Source organism: Chionomys nivalis, chromosome 11, assembly GCF_950005125.1.
Source record: "Chionomys nivalis chromosome 11, mChiNiv1.1, whole genome shotgun sequence".
Taxonomy (NCBI): domain Eukaryota; kingdom Metazoa; phylum Chordata; class Mammalia; order Rodentia; family Cricetidae; genus Chionomys; species Chionomys nivalis.
This window is the reverse complement of record NC_080096.1, coordinates 38,385,716-38,407,945: the sequence shown is the minus strand read 5'-3', so window position 1 is coordinate 38,407,945 and position 22,230 is coordinate 38,385,716. Positions and strand designations below refer to the sequence as shown.

Below are 22,230 nucleotides of genomic sequence, written 5' to 3'. Positions count from 1 at the left end.
GTATAACTATGATATAGGAAAGAATTCAAACAGTGTATGTGATGTTTACTAAATTGCTTTTTGACAGAAGATTTCACTTTTATTGTTTTTTTTACCATTTTTATTTATTTATGCATTGTGTGTGTGCACACGTGTGTGAATGTGCTGTGGTGCGTATACAAAGGCCAGAGCACAACCTTCTGGAGTCAGTTCTCTCTTCCTACCAGCGGGCCCTAAGGATCAAACTTAGGTTGTCAAGCTTGGTGGCAAGTGCCTTACCCATTGTGCCATCTCACCAGCTCTTTCATTGGTTAGAGATGAAGATGTTTAATTCCAAAGACCTCCGGTTGACATAGGATATACTACTCAGACACCCAGTAACTCACTATTGTTAGTTGAATTCTATTTTCATTTTTGATCAAAGTATGAAGGGCTCTTCCTTCATGGTGTTCCCCTGCAGAGCACAGAGGCATATACCTTTAATTCCAGGACTCAGGAGGCAAAGGCAAGCAGAACTCTGAGTTCGAAGTCTGGTCTACAGAGAGAGATCCAGGATAGCCAGCGCTACATAGAGAGACCCTGTCTGTCTAAAACAAAACACAAAACTGCAGCAACAACAAAAAACCCATAGCATTGCCCTGTCACCCAGACCATTCTTAAACACTTCCCACAGTATATTCTCTCCTGGGACACTTTAAATATCATAAGAGCAGATATTGTATTACTCTTTCTACCTTCAGAAATAAGCAGAGTGCTGTAACCATCTTTTGCTTTATTGTTATATTAGTCACTTTTCTTCTTATTGAGGAAATGTATGACAGAAGCAACTGAAGCAAGGAAGGATTTATATTGGCTCACAGTTTCAGATGGCTCGGTCCATCATAGCAAAGCAAGCTGGGTGGTGTGAGTGGCTCTGTCCACCGAAGCAGGCATCTGTTGTAGAACTTCTCATGCAGCCACCAGACCACAAAGCAGAGACTATTCTGGCAGTGGGACTGGGCTATGACTTTCAAAAGCCCACTCCTAGTGACCCAACTCCTCCAGCCACAGCAGACTTCCCATTGCCTCCCAAAAAACAATACTAACTAAAGACCACATACTCAAATGTAACAGCGTGCGAGGACATCCACATTCAAACTATACTAATCCCTTTCCTCTAAACATCTGATACAGGTAGGCATATTACCTCTCACCTCAGCCTGCCACCTTATTTATTCGTTGTCTCTCATGTTATTGTTCTCAGCCTGGATATACCTTTAACACTGTAAGCATCTATTCATGCTTGATGGCCCAAGCTAAATATCTCTTGTTAAGCTATTCTTAAAATCTTTAGGTTGCCAGTTGTTCTTTTTCTATTTCCAGAAACTTGATCTGTTTGTTTATTATTTTTATTTTTTTCAAGACAGGGTCTCTCTGTGTAGCCCTAATTGTCCTACCACTCACTACATAGACCAACCTGGCTTCAAACTCACAGATTTCTACCTATCTCTGCCTCATGAGTACTGGGGTTATAGGTGTATACCACCATGCCCAGCCAGTTCTTAAAAGCTGTTCATGGATCCCATAAGAATCCTTACTCTGAGCCGGGCGATAGTCTTTAATCCCAGAGGCAGACGGATCTCTGTGAGTTCAAGGCCAATCTGGTCTACAAGAGCTAGTTCCAGAACAGACTCCAAAGCTACAAAGAACCGTGTCTCAGAAAACAAAACAAAAAAAGAATCCTTACTCCGAAAGTAAAATGCCTCAGAGAAGTTTTGGTTTTTTTATTTGTTTGTTGTTGTTGTTGGGGACAGGTTTTTTTTTTAAAAGATTTATTTTTAATTATGTGTGTATGGGTGAATCAGGTGCCTATGGTGACCAAAGGTTTAGGATCCTGTGGGGCTGGAATTGTAGGTGGTGTTATGGGTCCTGGGAATGGAACTCAGATCCTCTGCAAGAGCACTTAACCATTCAACATCTCTCCAGTCCACTGTGAGAAGTTCTGGACAGATGAAAGGTGCAAGAAAATGAGACTACTTCAGTCTCTTGGATAGTGTGGTCATGGTAATTTATGCTGAGGCAGGAGTTAATATTTTGACTTCTGCTAACTTCTACTTCCTTCCTGCCTGTCCTGTTAGCAAAGCATAAGGAAGCAAAAGCCACATCCTGTCAGGCCTATTTGTTTTCCTGGTTTGGGGCCAATAAGCAATAGGTAATTATAGTAGTTATTGGGATTGTGCTACATCAACTTTATATAAATTTTTTTTAAATTCTTGCAACATCCCTGAAGTGGAAGAGGTTTTTATCTTGATTTAGTAGTTTTTAAATTATTTATTCTGTGGGGGCATGAGGATGCATATGCATGTATATAAACATGCATGCCACAGAGATAGGTGGAGATCAGAGAACAACAGTCAGAGCTACATAGTGAGACTCTGTCTTTAAAAAAGAAGAAAAAAAAAAAGAAGGAAGAAAGAAAAACATTTTCCTGAGGCAGGATGTTACTAAGTTGCCCAGGTTGGTCTAAAACTTCCTATGTATTTGTCCATTCAGGCCTTGAACTTGGAGTCCTCCCACCTTCCAAGTTCTCGGACCAAGGTGTAGTACACACTCAGCCTCAGTGTGCATTTTAATTGGTATTAAGTACATTTGTTACTGCTATCAACAGTCGCTATAACTTTAATCTTCTAAAGTTAGATAGTTTAATGTTATGTGTGTATATTTTTTGTGTTGGGGGAAAGAGCAAAAAGGAAAGCAGCTCTGTAGGAGACCCTATTCAATATCAGCTTCGTGTTCTATAGATTTAAGAAAGACTTTGGGGAAATCAATGTTTGTAAAAGTCCAGGCATAGTTGCTTTGTGTGCTGTGATAGGTAGGAGACATGAAGTCCAGGATGAAGGCCCCTTACCATCTCTATATTAGTTTAGATCATGCCCTGAAACTTGAGTGTCACGGGGAGAAAGTATCACTTTTAGTTCTGCTCCTTACGATACTAGACTCTACATAGTGATAAAGAACTACAAGCAAGAAAAGCAACACACCTAGCATGTTGGCAGATGTGACAGGCTGCACATCCATGCACATCCATGAGCATCCTGACCAGTTCCATTTAGCTCCCCACTCCCAGACCCTCTTTTATTTTGAAACATGGTGTCACATAACCTAGTATGACTTCAAACTTGCTATACCAAGGATGGTCTTGAATTTCTAAACCTCTGCCTCTACCTCCTGAATGCTGGGATTACAGGTATGACTGTTAAGGTGTCCAGTTTTATCCTTGCTCCCCACTTGCATACATGTCTTCCTGTTCATATACAAAGGAACACACTCATATACATGCATATAATTATATAAAAGTACACTAAAATGTGTGTGGGGGTGTTTTTTCCAAACAGGTTTCTCCGTGTGTCTCTGGCTGGCCTGTAACTCAGAGATCCACCTGCCTCTGCCTCCCAAGTGATGGGATTAAAGGTGTGTGCCACCACCACCACCTGACATCACATAAAAATTTTAAAGGTGTTTTGTATTGGTTATTTATATATTATTTTTTAAGAAAGGAAGAATATAAGAAATACAGCCAGTCAATTTTCAAGCATCTAAATGTATGTTTAAATGTTTTTAAAATAAGAGTGTTAGAGGTTAGCAGCTATTTCAAGACAACAAAATAACAATTTGGTGTTTCTGAAATTATAATCTAAATTAATTTTTATACATTGTCTGGCTAGTACAATGTTATGGTACTTAGTTTTGACCATAAGAGAAATTATTAAAGGAACCAGAATATTACTTAGATAAACATGAATTAGAAGTTAAATTTTATTGATCTCTGAGCAAATATGTAAAGATTCTCTTATTTTGGAGACTGGAGTCAACATACGTTTAGAGATATTTCTATTGCTCCCCCTTCCCAATACCTTAAAAATATTAGCAGCAGTTTGTACTCTTTTTTTTTTCTTTCAGTTTGTACTCTTAAATCATCCTCCATTTTATTCAATCGTAGATGCTTGCTGGTAAAAGCCCAAATTTTGGTGCTCTCTCTTCATTTTTCACCAAGTGAGCTTCCTGTCTCCTGTCTCCACTACTTTAAGTCAGCTCACTGCCTTCTTATAGCTCTATTTTCCTTGTGCACATTCTGTCTTCTCAACAGGCACTGTGAGTAACAGGAGTTAACAGCAGCATAGGGAGGGTTGAGCAGACACTGTCAGTAACAAGAGTTAAAAGAGCAGTGGAAAGAATTTAAATGATGCACATTCACATTTGAGACTGCAGTGGCAATCTCCGATACTGTATAATGTTTTCTATTTTTGTTAGCTGCTGTCTGAAATAGAGCTGAAGTGTTACTGACCTTGTGTGGAATGTCTCTGAGGATTTGGGAGATGGACCTGGGGGTGGAGGGAGCGCTACATTTTCATGTGACTTATCTCTGACATACTGCAGAAGGACTGAAAACACTCATCTGCTCACATAAGGAGGGAAAAATTACAAGATTGAGTTATCAGAATTTGTGCTGTATTTTCAGATTTTTCTCCCTTGTGATTTTCTATTTTACAATTTCACCTAATTTGATAAAGGTTGGAGGTAGGGGGTGGCCTTTTCATACAGTGAGGGATGGAAGGAAGACTGCAACAATGATTCGAATGGTAAGGGACTGTTTAAAATCTCCATCTGACAAATGGTTAGTGAGCTTCCTGGCCATCTCAAGTACTTGACAGTAACAATGTACAAATAATAGCTTTATTGGAGTGCCTTTTTCTTCCATACAAATCTTAAGATCATTGTACCTACGTATCCAGAACAGCTGCCTCACTTTAACAAGAGGAGATACACAAATAAGGCGTGTAGTTTCTTCCTTACGGATTCGGTATAATTTCCTCACTTTCTTTTATGACAGAGTTAAATGAAATCTGAGCTTACGTTTAGGTTCTGTTAGCTACTGAGTTATGTTAGTTTTTTGAAACATGGTAATGACCCGGTAAGGTGTAACTGCCATACTAGACTTCTTAAATGCTGTCTTCCCCTCTCCATATTGCCTTCTTCTCCCCACCCCATGTATTGCTGGAGAATTCTGTGGCATTTTTACCTCTCATTTTATAGAAAATAAGAGCAGTACATGTGAGTGGTTTTAGTAAACATGGGAAGTTAAACTTGTTATAGGAAAAGAAATAGCTTTATTTTATAATTTAAATCTTAACTTTTTTGAGATACATTTATATGATTTCAGCTCTGTTAAAAAAAAAAACAAAATAGGAATTTGGGATGATACTTCAAAGAAGAGCCTTGTAAGTTTGATTTGAGGGGAAAACGTAATGCTTTTGTGTTTTTAAATATAATGTATATGATTTTGTTTTTTGACCAATTGGGTTTTGTAGATAGTCCCAAAAAAACCTTTTTAGAGTAAATGTGATATATCATAGAGCGTACTACCTGTATATTATCAATCTTTTATATTTTTCTATGTTATTACATTCTAAAATTGATGCACACTGGTGATTTAAGGGAAATTAACACACAAATGCCTCTTTTTCTTAATATTGCTCACTGTTTCTCTCAGCCATTCTTATTTAATAGGACAGTGGTAGTTAAGGGTTAAGCATACAAAGCTGATGCAACTCCTCCTTTTCTTCACCAGCGTTTTTCATTGGACAGCATCACCATAGCAACAGTGACATCAGTGAAACCTGAGTGTTCTATTGATTAGTTTCTGCTTCTTCCTTTTTTAATCTATCCTTTTTTCACCACATTTTAGTGAGGAAGCATTTTTTTTTTTTTTTTACAAATAGAGCCTATATTGATTTCTATCCCATAAATAATTTAAAGAGGGTAGAAAATTCTGCCCTTCATTTAAAAATTGAATGTTTCAACATGTATTTAAAAAGCGATTCAGGCTTAGGAGGATGGATAGCCATACCAGCTGTAGCTGATGTTCTCAGATATTCTTGCATTGTTTGCTGGTCTTCTAGGGAAAAGAACAATGTGGAACAGGACCTTAAAGAGAAGGAAGACACAGTTAAGCAGAGGACAAGTGAGGTTCAGGTAAGTGAGCTATTTTGCCCCATTTCTAATGTAGGAATGAATATTCATTGTAAATGTATTTTCTATTTGATGGGTATGATATTAGGTCTAGGGAATATCTAATATTTGTATGACATAAATGTTTCTTTTTTTAAATGATGATTGTTGCTCTGAATTCTGGCCTTTAGAAATTATACTGCAATGAGAAAACAGTTTCTTTAAGTACATGTTTATAGATTTAAGAATATTTTAGTGATATTTACCTACATATTTTTCAATAAAGATAACTTTGAATGACTTGATATAAATAATATTACACCAATAAAATTAAACTGGAGCATCATCAAAAACCAAATTGCTTTTTCATGCATGTAAGGTTTTTTTCAGCTGGGAGACCTACTATTTTCAAGAGTGTTTCTCATGTCACTGTTAGAATGGGGAATGATAGAGAGCAATTTAAAAATAACATCTTATGAATTGCTTTATAGCTAAAAACCTGAAACTTTTCATTAAGAAATTTAATTCATTTTTGCTGTTGTATTAGTAATTATATTTTATAAATAAAGGAGATAATAAACCTGTTTCTATTTGACAGATGTGACGGTATTGAGCAGTGTTTCATGTGGCCATGTTTCTGGGGTGCATTTTCTGAGTGCTATATGTGTGGGCACTGGTAGCAGCTGCCAACAGGAGCTCATGGATAGGCATTTCCTAATATGTTACTTGTGTGTTAGATTTTCCTACTTGTACTTTTAAACAGGTAGAAACTGGGGTTTGCTAGATCGTTATTTTGTTTTGATAGAGGAAAACCATGCTAGGGTGGGGAAGATGATTTACTAAAGGATTGAGGAAGCCAAGGAGACTTGTGGTTGGTAGTTGACTCTGATTGGATGACTGCATTAATTTATTTTTTGGAATTTTCCTAAAAGTGATATGAAAGTCAAGAGATTTATTGCCAACATTTCTCTTTCTGCTATTGATAATGGGTGTGAACTGGTAAGCTCCTTGAGTTTCGTTGTTTTGTGTAAGCCTCTTGAAAAAATGCCAACAGCAAAACTTATTGCTGGACACAGCTTGGGAACAGAGGATAAAAATCTACAAAGGTTTTTTTTTTTTTAATACGAAATAGATATAGTCACTGGTATAGTCATAGACATCCTCTATATTTAACCAGCTACTATCCTAAAATACACAAGTTTTTATCATAGATAATATTTTGTTATTACATTTCTGGGGAAAAACAAACAGGATAGACATTTAAATAGCCAGTTTAGGAAAGATCTAATATTTATATTGGCCCTTCAATATCCTCAAATATTTTTAATTATAGAAGTTTTATTGCTAAAATTTTTCCATAATGTTCTTGCTCATTTTCCTTAATGGTGTTAGTAGAATATCACTAAACTTTGTGATATCCAAAATGTATGATTGACACATGAAATCTGACTGACTTCTGCATAGGGTACTTCTAATATGAGGCATCTCAGACCTTGCGTAGTGTAGAACAAGTTGTGATGGCTGAATTAAATTCACTGAAAAGTAACACTGAGATTAATGGAGTTCTGGGTTAGTGGAGTCATCTCTGTGTTATCAATGGTAATGAGATGCTAGACCCAGACAAGTGGAATTTATTCCTACTGAATTAGCTCTGACTTACCCTGTCATAACGAGGTGCAGACTAGGAGCAACACTGACAATTAAAATCTGTCATTCCATCTTTCAGCACTTTCTTTTCTTTTTCCCTTTTTGAAACAGAGTTTCGTGCAAGTCAGGCTGACATTGAACTCATTGTGTAACTGAGGATGACCCAGACCTCCCAAATACAGAGATTACAAATGTGCACCACCATGGCCTGCTTTCAATATTACTTTTCTGTTTTTTTTTCTGGTAAAAGGCCATTTACTAGAGCTATTTCAAATAGCAGAATCTCAAAATGTATGCTTGGCTACTTCCTGACTCCACTTTCTGAAGGAGGTGCTAATGAGAAATGGAAGTAAAGACAGTTCAGTCTATTGTTGAGTGTCCTACCTTGTCTCTTTTGAGTGTTGGTGTTTCTCCAGCCAATTAAATAACATGATTACATAAACTCAGTTCTCAAGCATAGAAATTAAAGCTTTAAAACCAAAAGCCTTAATATTTTACTTAGTTTTATTTTATGAATGTTCTGCCTGCAAGTATGTATGTGCGCCATGTAACACCTGGTGTCTGCAGAGAGCAAGAGGGGTGCCTGATCCCTCGAACCTGAGTTACAGGCAGTTGTGAGCCACTGTGTGGATGCTAGGAAATGAGCCTAGGTCCTCTGCAAGAGCAGCAAGTGCTCTTAGCTGCTGAGCCATCTTACCAACCCCACCTTGAGTTTTTTTGTTGGTCTTATTTTTGTTTTTGTATTGATGCTGGTGATTGACCTCAAGGCCTCACGTGTTTCCTCACTGGGCTGCACTCCATCCAAGTTGTTGGTTTGTGTTTATATATGCTCACTATTTTAAAGTAGAATATTGCTTTTCTAGGTTTTTCTTTCTTGTGTGATCTATGAGCTCACACCTTTCTTCTCTATGATCCCTGTCACTCTGGCACTGATGGCTGCTCACAATTAGATCTCTGTCTCTTGAGTGCACTTGTACATTTCTAGTCAGCCATTTTAGTGTTTATCATTAAAAGTTGATCTGTCTTAAAATAAATCTTGTTGGGAAAAAAAAATGCCTTCAAGTCTGGACTTCCTATTCCTGTCAGTACTTTTCTTATTACTGTCTTACCTCAGATTTATATACGGGCTGAGGAAATGTCTCAGTGAATAACAGTACTTGCTATACAAGCATGAAGACCCAAGCTAGAATTCCCAGCACCCACATAAAACCCAAGGCATTACTGCATGTACTTGTAACCCCATTACAGTATAACAGGTCTGCTGACCACCTACCTAACTCTAGGTTGAGTCAGAGACCCTATCTCAGAGGATTAAGATGGAGAGTGATAGAGCTGGACATCTGAATCCTTCTCTGAGTTTTGCAGATCTGCATGGGCACCAGAAGGCACAAGCATAAATGTGTACATACACCACAAACATACAGATAAATATACTATCATATATACATGTGCTCTCACACACATTCCAGATTTCCATCTTATATTATGTGTTTCTTGATCTTGGAAATTTTGCTTTGGATCATATATGTCTTCTACTGTATTTGGAAATACATTGCTAGATATTTAAGGTAGCTGTTTAAATAAAAATAAACTTTGTTCTTATGCATGAAATTAAAAATAGTACAGAATGCACCCAGATCCCACTGGCTAGAAGGATTGGGAACATAGTAAGTAGTTATAAAGTCCTACTTTTATTTGACTTGGTTCATAGTAATGTCACATAAAAGGAAGCTCCTGGATATTTATATTTCATTAGTTAAGAATTAGTAACTCAGGCTAGAGAGATGGCTTAGCAGTTAAGAGCACTTGCTGCTCTTCAGAGGTCTTGGGTTTAATTCCCAGCACCCAAATAGTGGTTCACAACCATTTGTGTCTCCAGTTCCAGAGGATCCTATGCCTTCTTTATGGCCGCTGTAGGTACCCAGCACTCATGTGGTGTACATACATACATAGAGGAAAATCTCTTATACACATAAAGTAAAATCTAAGCCAGGCCGTGGTGGTGCACGCCCTTAATCCCAGCACTTGGGAGGGAGGCAGACAGATCTCTGTGAGTTCGAGGCCATCATAGTGCAGGCCAGCCAAAGACAGAGAAATCCTGTCTTGAAAAACAAACAAACAAACATACATACATACATTAAAAAAAATCTAAAAGACTTTTAAACTTGGAAAACGAGTTAGTAACTCAGACTAATTGTCCATTTTTTCGTTTTTTGCTTTGTTTGTTTGTTTTGCAAGACAATGTTTCTCAGTAGCTATGGAGCCAGACCTGGAATTCACTCTGTAGACCAGGCTGGCCTCAAACTCACAGAGATCCGCCTGCCTCTGCCTCCTTAGTGCTTTATTTTAATTCACTTATTTGACTTTTTATCTCCAAGTAAAAAAGTTTTGTAGTTCGATAAACAAGTTTTATTATTGACTTCAGTGGGGTTTTCTTGTATTATGGATTTTGTTGTTATTGTTTTGTTTGTTTGAGGCAGGACCCCACTATGAAATCCAGAATTGCTGTAATTTGCTATGTAACCCATACTGGTCTTGAGCTAGAGGTCCCCCGAATACACCTCCCAGATGCTAGAATTGCAGGCGTGTGTCACTGTCTTTCTTTCACTCCATGTTGTTCTTTAATGAAATAGACATACCTTTCCATGTTGCTAATATCTCATAGGTTTAATTGTTAAATTACTTCTTCAGTAGTACAGCAGACTCGAGTTACTGAAATGAGTTATTTTAATATCTTTAATATGGCTTAAGAGTTTTGTGTGTTTAAATTTATTTATACAAAGCTCCTCATGATGTGTGGAGGGATGGGTATAAGTTTGTCAGTTTCAGTATCTTGAGTAGTTTCTAGAAAACAGAACATTTTTCTTGAAATTTCTTTCTCAATAAATCCAAGATTCCCAGGTCATATATCCTTTTATTCCTGAATGAGACATCTTAGATGACTCTGGCTGTGGTGTTTTTCTAAAGTAAACTTTGGCACCTTGTCTCACCGTTCTTGTTCATTTTGTCCCTGCTACTCCCCTTTGCTACTACCCTTCTTCCCTTTGTGGTCCAGAGCATCATGAGGCTGGTAGAAGAGAAGCAGGAGAGCACCTTCGGGAGTCTCCAGTAACTCACTGGATTATCCAAGTGCTAGGAGAACACGCACTCCCTGAGTGAGGGTGTGCTGGGGGTGGAGAATGCAGGAGGAGGGACAGAAGAGTCGTGCTTTTGTGCCTTTATCTAGTTCCAGGATAAGCAAAGGATAAAAAAATTTGTGCCAAAATAAAATAGTCAAGTAGATCTAGGTACAGATAATAATGTAGAAGTTGCATTGCGGGGTGGTGGTGGGGGTAGCCTTTTTAAGTGAGTTAGTGGTAAAAGTTCTTTCTTAGTCTTATTAGCATATAAGTTGTAACTTTTTGTTTTGACTTAATTTTAAATCTGTTTACTAAAAGCAAATATCCTTTTGCTGTGGGTTTTTGTTGGAAATATTTTCTTAATATTGTTTTATTTTTAGCCTTTTTTTGTAAAGATTTTTTTTTAATGAGTGCATGTTTGCCTGAATGTGTATGTATGTGGACCATGTGCATACCTGGTGCTAGTGAAGTATGTGTTGGGATTTCTCCTGCTCTGAACAAATGAGCCATTACCAACCATGTGGGTGCCAGGAACCAAACCTAAATCTTCTGAAAGAGCAGCAGGTACTCCTAATTGCTAAGTCATCTCTTGTTTTATTTTCAGTTTTTGAGACAAGGTTACACTTTGTAGCCTCTGGTGACCTAGAATTTACTGTAGCTCAGGCTAGTTTTGAACTCACAGCAGTCATTTTGCCTCACTTCTGAAAGTGCTGAAATTAAAGGCATGAGCCAGCATGCCTGCATTATTTTTTAATTTTTATAGAGATGGCTTCCTTTTTTTCATGCTGAGATATTTCATGGAGAAATACTATTTTTTATTTTATGTATGTGCATTGATGTTTTGACTACATGTATGTCTTGTGAGGGTGTCAGAAACCCTGCAACTGAAGCTACAGACTAGTATGAGCTGCCATATGGGTGCTGGGAATTAAACACAGGTCCTCTGGAAGAAAAACCAGTCCTCTTAACCTCTGAGCCATCTCTCCAGCCCTAGAAATACTATTTTTTATATGGTCATTGATTAATGTTTAAGTATTTCCTAGAGGTATTTTATCAGTAAACTTTTCTTTAAGGCCTGTACTTTTGTGTTACAAGATAGGTTTTCATTGCAGTGAAGGAAAAAGGAAAGGCAGTAAGAATGGATTAACTGAGTGAGACTATTTTGCTCTTAGAAGAGAAAGGGTAGGACTGAGTATATATTATATTGATTTGTTTATTCTCTCTTCTCTTGTGAAAGGTTATAAATATAAAGGTTATAAATATAAAGGTTCTCTTCTGAGGTTATAAATTGCTCACTAAAAATACGGATCACAGGCGGATCTCTGTGAGTTCGAGACCAGCCTGGTTTACAAGAGCTAGTTCCAGCACAGGCTCTAAAGCCACAGAGAAATCCTGTTTCAAAAAACCAGAAAAAAAAAAAAGGAATTTCAAGTTTGCCTTTCTAAAAACCTTAATTTGTTATTTTATGTATATAGGTTTTATGTATACAGATCTTAATTAGTTATTTTATGTATATAGATGTGTCTGGTGTTCAAGGAACCTAGAAAAGGGCATCAGGGCAGGTCCCCTGGAACTGGAGTTACAGGTAGCTATGAGCCACCACATGGGTGCTAGGAATTGAAATCCGGTCCTCTTGAACAGTGCTCTTAAACCACTAGACCATCTCTCCAGTTCAGCCCCCCCTACTTTTAAAATAAAATTATCACATCTCTGGTGAGTTTACTAATTTAAAAATATTCTTATGTTACTGATTTCTTTTTATGTAAGACTTCCCAAAACAGTATCAGTATTAGTTCCTTCAGTATACTGAACTATTTTTAAAAACTTTTTTTTTTTTTAATTTTGTTTTGTTTTTTCGAGACAGGTTTTTCTGTAGCTTTGGAGCCTGTCCTAGAACTAGCTCTTGTAGACCAGGCTGGGCTTGAACTCACAGCGCTCCACCTGCCTCTGCCTCCTGAGTGCTGGGATTAAAGGCGCGTGCCACCAACACCCGGACAAAATTTCTTAATTACAGAAAATAAAATGGGTCACAGTAAATCTGTAAAATGCATAGCTAGCAAAATGGCTTGTCGGGTAAAGCCTGGGAACCTGAATTTGGTCCCTGGGACCCATATAGTTAAGGACAGACTCGACTTCTTAGCAGACGCATACGCCGAAAAGCAAAACACACAGTTAATGAAATGTAACCATTAAAGCATGAGAAATAAGGAACTTTTTTTTAATCCGTGAATCCTTAACATTTGCTGTATTTTATATACATAAATGGTTTCATATATATGATCATACTGTATATACCTTTCTATTCAGCTTTAAAAAATAATATTTTCCTTCTTTGAGTTTATATTAAAAGACAACATTTATGTGATTATAAAGACTAAAAATTATTAGAGAATGTGAAATTCTAGATTTTTGTTTGGGTTGTAGAGAAAGAAATTGGACCACTGTGGATAGGTCTATGTAGCGCTGGTTGTCCTGGTAGTCACTGTGTAAACCGGGTGTCTTAGGGTTTCTATTGCTGAGATGATAGAACATGACCAAAAAGCAAGTGGGGGAGGGTTGTTTGCTTACACTTCCACATCACTCTTCATCATGGAGGAAGTCAGGATAGGAACTCAACCAGGTCAGGAACCTGGAGGCAAGAGTTGATGCAGAGGCCATGGAAGAGGGCTGCTTACTGACTTACTCCTCATGGCTTGCTCAGTCTGCTTTCTTATAGAACTCAGGACCACCAGCCTAGGGATTGCACCACCCACAATAGGCTGGGCCCTCCAAGATCAATTACTAATTTTAAAAAAATGCCCTACAGCTGCATATTATGACAATATTTTCTCAATTGAGGTTCCCTCCTTTCAGATGACGTTAGCTTCTGTCAAGTTGGTATAAAATTAGCCAGTACACCAGGCTGCCCTCAAAGTCACAGAGATCTGCCTGCCTCGGCCTCTGGAGTGCTGGAATTAAAGAAGGTGTGTGCTAACACACCCAGCTGACAGGTTTTTTTTTTTTTTTTTTTTGAGTGGCTGACATGCTGCAAATACATGCAAAAATAGCTCAGTGGAGGCAGTATACCCCATCGGAAGGTAGCTGTCTGAAAGGGGATTTACACCAGCATTGCAGGGAGGATTTGCTGGCAGGCTAGAGACAAAAAGAGAAAGAGTGGAAGAGACCATGGATTTGACCAGAAGATAGAGGCTAACGCAGATGCGGGGAAATGGTACACCTCTGTTTTGACATGCTAGAGAAGTCAGACAGACATCCAAGGACAGATCCGAGTAAGCAAACTAAATGTCCAGATCTTCAAGAGGTTACTTGCTGTGGAATAATCCTTTTATATACTGTGAATATATATTCTCATTGTTTAATAAGTTGACAGGCCGATAGCCAGGCAAAAAGTGTAGGTGAGACAATCAAACGGAGGATACTGGGATGAAGAGGGGCAAAGTCAGGGTGAGACACCAACCAGCCTCCGGGGAAGCAGGACATGTAGAAAATAAGGAAACAAGCCATGAGCCATGTGGTGGGGACATAGATAAGAAATATGGGTGAATTTAAGTGTAAGAGTGGGCTAGTAACAAGCCTGCGCTATCGGTCGAGCTTTTATAAGTAATATTAAGCCTCTGAGTGATCATATGGGAACTACTGGGTGGGAAACTATTCAACCACTATGTCTGACTACGATTACTTGAAGGCTGTATCTAAAATAGAAAGCTTTAGTCCCCCAATAAAAAATATGTAATAACCCTGTCTCGAAAATCAAAAAATAAAATATGTAATAAAACAAGATTTGGTTTTCCCTTAAAATAGGCTTAAAAATTCACCTGTCTATGCCCTCAAAGATAAATGTGTGTGTTTTCTTGTGTTTTAGGATCTTCAAGATGAGGTTCAAAGGGAGAGTGTTAACCTGCAAAAACTACAGGCCCAGAAGCAGCAGGTGCAGGAACTCCTTGATGAGCTGGATGAACAGAAAGCCCAGCTGGAAGAGCAGCTCAAGGAAGTTAGGAAAAAGTGTGCCGAGGAGGCCCAGCTGGTAAAACCTGGCTGTTTACTGACTCTCTGCTTCCATTGCTTTCCTGGTTACAAAGAAAGCATCCCCTACTTGTTAAGCAGCAGTCTCGTCTGCAGTAGCTTTATGAAAGAATTGGAGTTACTGTTCTCTGTAGTAGAAATTAGAGGAGCTCTGTTTTTCCAGATCTTGATCACATGAGACTTTTGCCTCCAAGTTTCTATTAGCCCTTTCTGCTACCAAAAGAATACATCAAAAATTCCAAACTGGGCTGGAGAGATGGCTCAGCGATTAAAAGCACTGACTGCTCTTCCAGAGGTCCTGAGTTCAATTCCCAGCAACCACGTGGTGGCTCAAAACCACCTATAATGAGATCTGGTGCCCTCTTCTGGCCTACAGGCAGGATACTGTATAAATAAATAAATAAATAAATAAATAAATAAATAAATCTTTTTTTAAAAAAAAAAATTCCAAACCACGAAACTAGATATCTCTTCGCTTAATTCCCTTTCCTCTCATTTATCTCCACTTGTAGATCTCTTCCCTGAAAGCTGAAATAACTAGTCAAGAATCTCAGATCTCCACTTATGAGGAAGAGCTGTCAAAAGCTAGAGAAGAACTAAGTCGCCTACAGCAAGAAACAGCACAATTGGAAGAGAGTGTGGAGTCAGGAAAGGCTCACCTGGAACCTCTTCAGCAGCACCTGCAGGAATCACAACAGGAGATCAGTTCAGTAAGTGGAAGCCAACAGCAAGCCTGGAGGGCCCTTGTCTGTCCTTTTTGTACTGTCTGACTTCTTCTTTACCTACCTATTGATTCTCTTTAGTTGTTTAATACTTACAGTTACCAGTTGGACAGCTGATGGTCATTTACATAAGGGAGTAGAGTATGGGCTTTGGAGTTAAACTGTCCAGGTTTAAATGCTGGTTCTGCCATTTATTAGACAAATCACCTTTGAATATCAGATTTTTCATCTTTAAAGTTGAAGATTTAACAATATATTAGTGCTGCCGGGCGGTGGTGGCGCACGCCTTTAATCCCAGCACTCGGGAGGCAGAGGCAGGCGGATCTCTGTGAGTTCGAGACCAGGCTGGTCTACAAAGGGAGTTCCAGAATAGGCTCCAAAGCCACAGAGAAACCCTGTCTCGAAAAACCAAAAAAAAAAAAAATATATATATATATATATATATATATATATATATATATTAGTGCTATTATAAGGATTATATGAGGCAAAAGATGAGGTAGTTTAACATAGTGTCTGACACATAAATTCTCAGTAAATATTGTCTGACAGGTATTTTTGTTGTTTTTTAAAGATTTATCTGTTTATTATATATAGTGTTCTGACTCGCCAAAAGAGGATACTAGATCTCATTATATATAAATGGTTGTGAGACATCACGTGGTTGCTGGGGATTGAACTCAGGACCTCAGGAAGAGCAGCCAGTGCTCTGCGCCATCTCTCCAGCCCTGTGTTGTTTTATGTCAGTATGATACAAGCCAGAGTCATGGGGAGGAGTAGCCTCCTTTGAGAAAATGCTTCCATAAAATGTCAGGCATTTTCTTCAAGATTGGTGGGGGAAGGCCCAGCCCATGGTGGGTGGTGCCATCTCTGGGTTGGTAGTCCTGGGTTCTATAAGAAAGCAGGCTGAGCAAGCCATGAGGAGCAAGTCAGTAAGCAGCATTCCTCCATGGCCTCTACATCCACTCTTGCCTCCAGGTTCCTAACCTGGTTGAGTTCCTATCCCGACTTCCTTCCATGATGAAGAGTGATATGGAAGTGTAAGTAAGCCCTTTCCTCCCTGGTCATGGTGTATCATCACAGGAGTGATAACCCTCACTAAGTTGGAACATCTTGTCTTCTCTTGGGTTTCTGATTTTTAGATCAGTTTTATTCATTGAAATAATTTAGTTTTCTTGTTTCTGCTTTTTTATATATTCAATATATAACATAAAATTATATATTTTTATAATTTTAAATGTAAATATATAAAAATAAACATAAAAATCTATTATTTAATCTATTATAATTGAATTCTGCCTTTTATGTCCCACTGTGGAATTCATTTGAGTAGTTGAGGCTGAAACAGCTTTATGCTTTGTTTAATGAACTTTGTGTGACTCAATATTTGAAGATACTTTCTAGGACTCTTCTTTTCCATTAACAGAACACAGGGCATTCACTTGCCTTACCCTTACCTTCTTTAACTTCCTGTAGCTCCCCTACAGCTTTATTGCTGAATCTTCATCCTCTCTGTTACTTGGCTATCTTTTCCTCTGGTATCCTCGGTCTGTCTTTTTCTAATTATACCCTGAAAGACTGCCAGTTCTCAGATACTAAGACAGAATTCTTGGAGATTTCACAAGACTTACAAAACAAATACATGCCTGCTAAAATTGCAGGAGGACTCATTGGGAAAGATTATTGAAATATTTAAGTCATACTTCATTCCCAGAGGATTCTCCTAATAGAAAGCAAAGTCATCCTTGAGTAAGTCTAGGGGCATACCTCTTTGTATGATACATATACGTCTAATATTAGATTGTTCTGTATTTCTGCTTTGTATTGGCAGATGCAGATGAGACTGATGGAGATGAAAGATCTGGAAAATCACAGTGACCAATCAGATTGGCGCGATAGCCCACAAGGCATTCTTGTAAATGGTGCTACTGATTATTGTAGCCTCAGCACCAGCAGCAGTGAAACAGCCAACCTGAATGAACATGCTGAAGTCCAGAGCAATCTAGAGTCTGAGCCCGTACACCAGGAGTCATCAGTGAGTCTTTTTTCCGTGGTCTTCATAATTAGAGTCTGCTTCCCCCCCCCACACACACACACACACACAGAGAGAGAGAGAGAGAGAGAGAGAGAGAGAGAGAGAGAGAGAGAGAGAGATGAAGATCAAAGTTTGTGTGAATATACTTAAGTGTCATTCCTCAGATTTTTTTTTTTTTTTTTTTTTTTGGTACGGGATCTCTCACTGAGATCTGATCTTCACTGACTGGATTGGGCTGGCTAGCCAGCAAGCCCTAGGTATCTATCGACACCTCCCTTGTCTTGGGATTCCAAGCCCACACCACCATGCTTGGCTTGGAATGCATCCGCATGGATGCTGGGGATCTGAACTCAGGTCCTCATGCTTGAGTTACAGCACTTTATCCATTCGAATTGCTTCCTAGCCCCATAGCCAAGTTTTGTTAGCATTGTGTATGATACAAAGAATGACAATTTTTTAAAGATATTTTTAATTTTTATTTATGTTTATATGTTCAACTGCCCACAGAAACTGGAAGAGGGTGTCAGATCCTTTGGTGCGGGAGTTAACAGGCAGTTTGAGCTGTCTAGTGTGGGTGCTGGGACTCGAACTTGGGTCCTCTGGAAGAACAGCTGGTGTTCTTAATTCTTGAGCCATCCCTTTAGCCTCAATAATTGAAATTCTTTCAAGTTTTTTTTTTTTTGGTTTGTTTGCTTATTTTTTGTTTTGTTTATTGAGAAAGGGTTTCTCTGTGTAGCTCTGGCTGTCCTGAAACTCACTCTGGCTGACCTCAAGCTCAGGGATCTGCCTGCCTCTGCCTCCTAAGTACTGGGTTTAGAGGTATGTGCCACCACACCCAGCTTTTTTTCAGTTTTAACTAATGTTCAAATTATTCTAATTAATAAAATTAAAGATTTTTTAAATGCTATGGTGTTATCATACTGGCCACAAAGTTAATATGAAGCTAAGGATGGTGTTAAGCTCTTTTTTAATTTGATGTGTCTGTGGGGTAGTGTTATCTAGTGTGTTCACCTGTGATTGAATTCATCCATGTGTGCAAGTGTAGAGGCCAGAGTTCAGTTTTGGTCTTCTGATGCCACTCTCTGTTTTAGTTAGAATAGTGGTGTCTACCTGTCTCTGCCATCCCAGCATTGGGGCTACAGTTAAACACCACTATTCCTGGCTTTTATTTGGGTGTTCTGAACCTGAACTGAGTTGGTTCTTGATGCTTGTGCATAAAGCACTCTACCCATTTATTATTTATTTATTCCTAAATATATAAATACCACTTGTTCAGTCCATATAATGTTACTTATATGTGTTATAAGTTCAGAGCTTACCACTTAGTATTGAATATGAAAAGGTTTTTAAAGGAGCTAGGCATGTAGCATAGTGGCAAATAGTTTTCATAACATGCAAGAGGCCCTGGATTTAATCCCCAATACCAAAATAAATTTTAAAACAGCAGTATATGTACAGTTTTTAAAATGCACACCTTTATATCCCAGCACATTGAGCCTCTGTGAGTTTGAGGTCAGTCTGCTTTACATAGTGAGTTCCAGGCCAGTGAGTATTGCACAGTTGGGGGTAGGGGCTGGTATTGACATGCCACAATATTCTGTGGACTCTAGACAAAAACTAGCAGCAATTGTTTCCACTTCTTCTAAGTGAGTCCTGAACAGAGGTTGTTGGGCTTCGCAGCATCAAGCCACCTTACCAGCCTGAGACAAAAGATTCTTAAACCTTCATACTCACATATGTATTTTTGGTAGGTGAGAAGTAGTCCTGAAATAGCACCTTCTGATGTGACTGATGAAAACGAAGTTGTGACTGCAGCTGGTAATGAAAAAGTTAGTCCCAGATTTGATGATGACAAGCAGTCAAAAGAGGTGAAGATAATCATATATTCAATTGTTCCTGTCACTCATGTCTTAAATGTTCTTTGTAGCTGCAAGAATATTTACTAAGTTTTCAAAGTTTGTATATAATCTAAATGTGTGTCACTTGAAGTATTATCTTTTAAATGTTTGGTTACTAAAAGATCTGTTTTAATTTAAAATTATTTCTAGGAAGATCCATTTAATGTAGAATCAAGTTCACTGACAGATCCAGTTGCAGATACAAACTTGGATTTTTTCCAGTCTGATCCTTTTGTTGGCAGTAAGTATCTTTCTTTTATAAGTATATTCAAAATAAGGCTTTCTGGTGTATAAACTATATAAGCATTGAGGCTTCAATTTTGAAAGCTTTTTTAAAAATTGTATTGAGCTATATATTTTTCTCTGCTTCCCTTCCTTCCTCCCCCTTCTCCTTCTACCCTCTCCTATGATCCCCACATTCCCAGTTTGCTCTGGGGAGCTTGTCTTTTTCTACTTCCCATGTAGATAAGATCCATGTATATCTCTCTTTTTTTGTAAATATTTTTATGGTTTATTTACTTTATTTTATGTGCATTGGTGTGAAAGTGTCAGATCCCCTGGAACTAGATCTTTAGACAGTTGTGAGCTGCCATGTGGGTGCTGGGAACTGAACCCAGGTCCTCTGGAAGAGCAGTCAGTGCTCTTAACCACTGAGCCATCTCTCCAGCCCCAATGTATATTTCTAGAGCTAGCTTGAGAAGTAAAGTGAGTTTGGTATCATGGTTGTATGTCTTTAATTCCAGCCCTTGGTAAGCAGAAGTGTGAGGTTTGAAGCCAGTCTGATCTACAAAGCTAGTTCCAGCCAGGGCTACATAGTGAACCCTAAGCTCAAACAAAAAAAGGACTGGAGATGGTTCAGCAATAAAGATCACTTGCTGCTCTTGTAGAGGACCTGTATTCAGTTCCCAGCACCCACATGGCATCTCACAACCATCTGTAACTCTAGTTCCAGAGGATCTGATACCCACTTTTATCTTTCTTTGGCATCAGACACGTGTATGGTGCATAGACATGTGAGCAAAACACTTATACACCTAAAAGGAAATTAAATCAGGCTGGAGAGATGGCTCAGAGGTTAAGAGCAGTGGCTGCTCTTCTAGAGGTCCTGAGTTCAATTCCCAGCAACCACATGGTGGCTCACAACCATCTGATCTGGTGCCCTCTTCTGGCCTGCAGGCATACTTGCAGGCAGAACACTGACTACGTAATAAATAATAAATCTTTAAAAAAAATAAAAGTAAATCAAATATATACAAACAAGCAAAAAACAAAAGATATGAAACTAAGGCACACAGGCAAAATAATTTACCTAATAGTCATGGCAGAAATGAGCCCAAATATTTGAACTCTTTAAACAAACACAAAACAATTTTTGAAATGTATAAAGCACCAGGAATAAACTTAAGTTTTATACTTAAAATATATAGAGCTTGGGCTGGAGAGATGGCTCAAAGATTAAGAGCAGTGGCTGCTCTTCCAGAGGTCTTGAGTTCAATTCCCAGCAACCACATGGTGGCTCACAACCATCTGTAATGAGATCTGATGCCTTGTTCTGGCCTGCAGGCATATGTGCAGCCAGAACACTGCATACATAATAAATAAATTTTTAAATCTAATATATACACATATATATGTATCTCTATATTTCTCTACATTGACATATATAGAGATATACTGTATATAGGCATAGAGAGAGATGTGTGTGTGTATATATATATATATATATATATATATATATATATATATATAGAGAGAGAGAGAGAGAGAGAGAGAGAGAGAGAGAGAGAGAACACACTGAGGTTGTGACTCGACAGTACTTGTCTAGCAGACGTGATCCGTAGAAGAACATTTACAGTTTTATAATCCTCACCACAAAAGATGGATAATAACAAATAGCTGAGGATATATAGAAATTAAAACCACCAGCCGGGCGGTGGTGGCGCACGCCTTTAATCCCAGCACTCGGGAGGCAGAGGCAGGCGGATCTCTGTGAGTTCGAGACCAGCCTGGTCTACAAGAGCTAGTTCCAGGACAGGCTCCAAAACCACAGAGAAACCCTGTCTCGAAAAACCAAAAAAAAAAAAAAAAAAAGAAAGAAATTAAAACCACCATACACTGTTGGTGGGAATATTAAATGATTTTTTGTCTTTGGAAAATGGTTTGGAAATTTCTATGCCAGTAATTAAACAGAATTATTGTAAGACCTGATAAACAGAATTATTGTAAGACCTGATGTGTAATCAAGAGGAATAGACGTACACCCACATAAAACCTTGTATGTTTTTGCTTGCTCCCCCCAGCCCTTCCCCCTTTTTTTAAGAGACAGACTTTCTCTGTAGCCATGGCAGTCCTGGAACTCTGTAGGCCAGACTGTAAAAACATGTATGTTGATATTGATCAGTCCATCATTTCTTTTCCTTTACAATTAGTGTTGTCTTTTTCCCTAATGTATGTGAACACGAGTACAGAAGCCAGAGGCATTGGATCCCTCTCAAGTTGGAGTTGCAGGCAGTTGTAAGGTGCCCAATTTTGGTGCTAGGAATTGCTCCTTGGCAAGAGCAGTATACACTCTTAAATGCTAAGTCATATCTCTAGCCCCGTTTGTCTTTTTATTGTTTATTTATAAGAGCTTTTTACATGTTCTAAGTAAAACTCTCCGATGTATGATCTGAAAATGTGTGTGTGTGTGTGTGTGTGTGTGTGTGTGTGTGTGTGTGTGTGTGTGTTGAGATGAGACAGTTTCTCTTTATGTAGCTCAGGCTGCCTGAAACTAGTGAGTTTTCTTGCCTCATCCTCCTGAGTGTTTATTATAGGCATGA

At 38.5% G+C, this 22,230-nt stretch overlaps 1 protein-coding gene across 4 annotated transcripts in view; it reads left to right on the top strand.

The window, feature by feature from the left end:
* Nucleotides 1–22,230, top strand: part of Eps15 (epidermal growth factor receptor pathway substrate 15) — a 93,766-nt gene that overhangs the window by 51,409 nt on the left and 20,127 nt on the right. For 3 of the 4 annotated variants that reach the window (XM_057783490.1, XM_057783491.1, XM_057783493.1), the window contains exons 13-18: nucleotides 5,919–5,991; nucleotides 14,596–14,757; nucleotides 15,269–15,466; nucleotides 17,310–17,513; nucleotides 19,265–19,381; nucleotides 19,562–19,652. In XM_057783490.1, the coding sequence (XP_057639473.1) occupies nucleotides 5,919–5,991; nucleotides 14,596–14,757; nucleotides 15,269–15,466; nucleotides 17,310–17,513; nucleotides 19,265–19,381; nucleotides 19,562–19,652 (845 nt within the window). The remainder of the gene's footprint in view (nucleotides 1–5,918; nucleotides 5,992–14,595; nucleotides 14,758–15,268; nucleotides 15,467–17,309; nucleotides 17,514–19,264; nucleotides 19,382–19,561; nucleotides 19,653–22,230) is intronic. The other variant, XM_057783492.1, reaches the window with a different exon arrangement.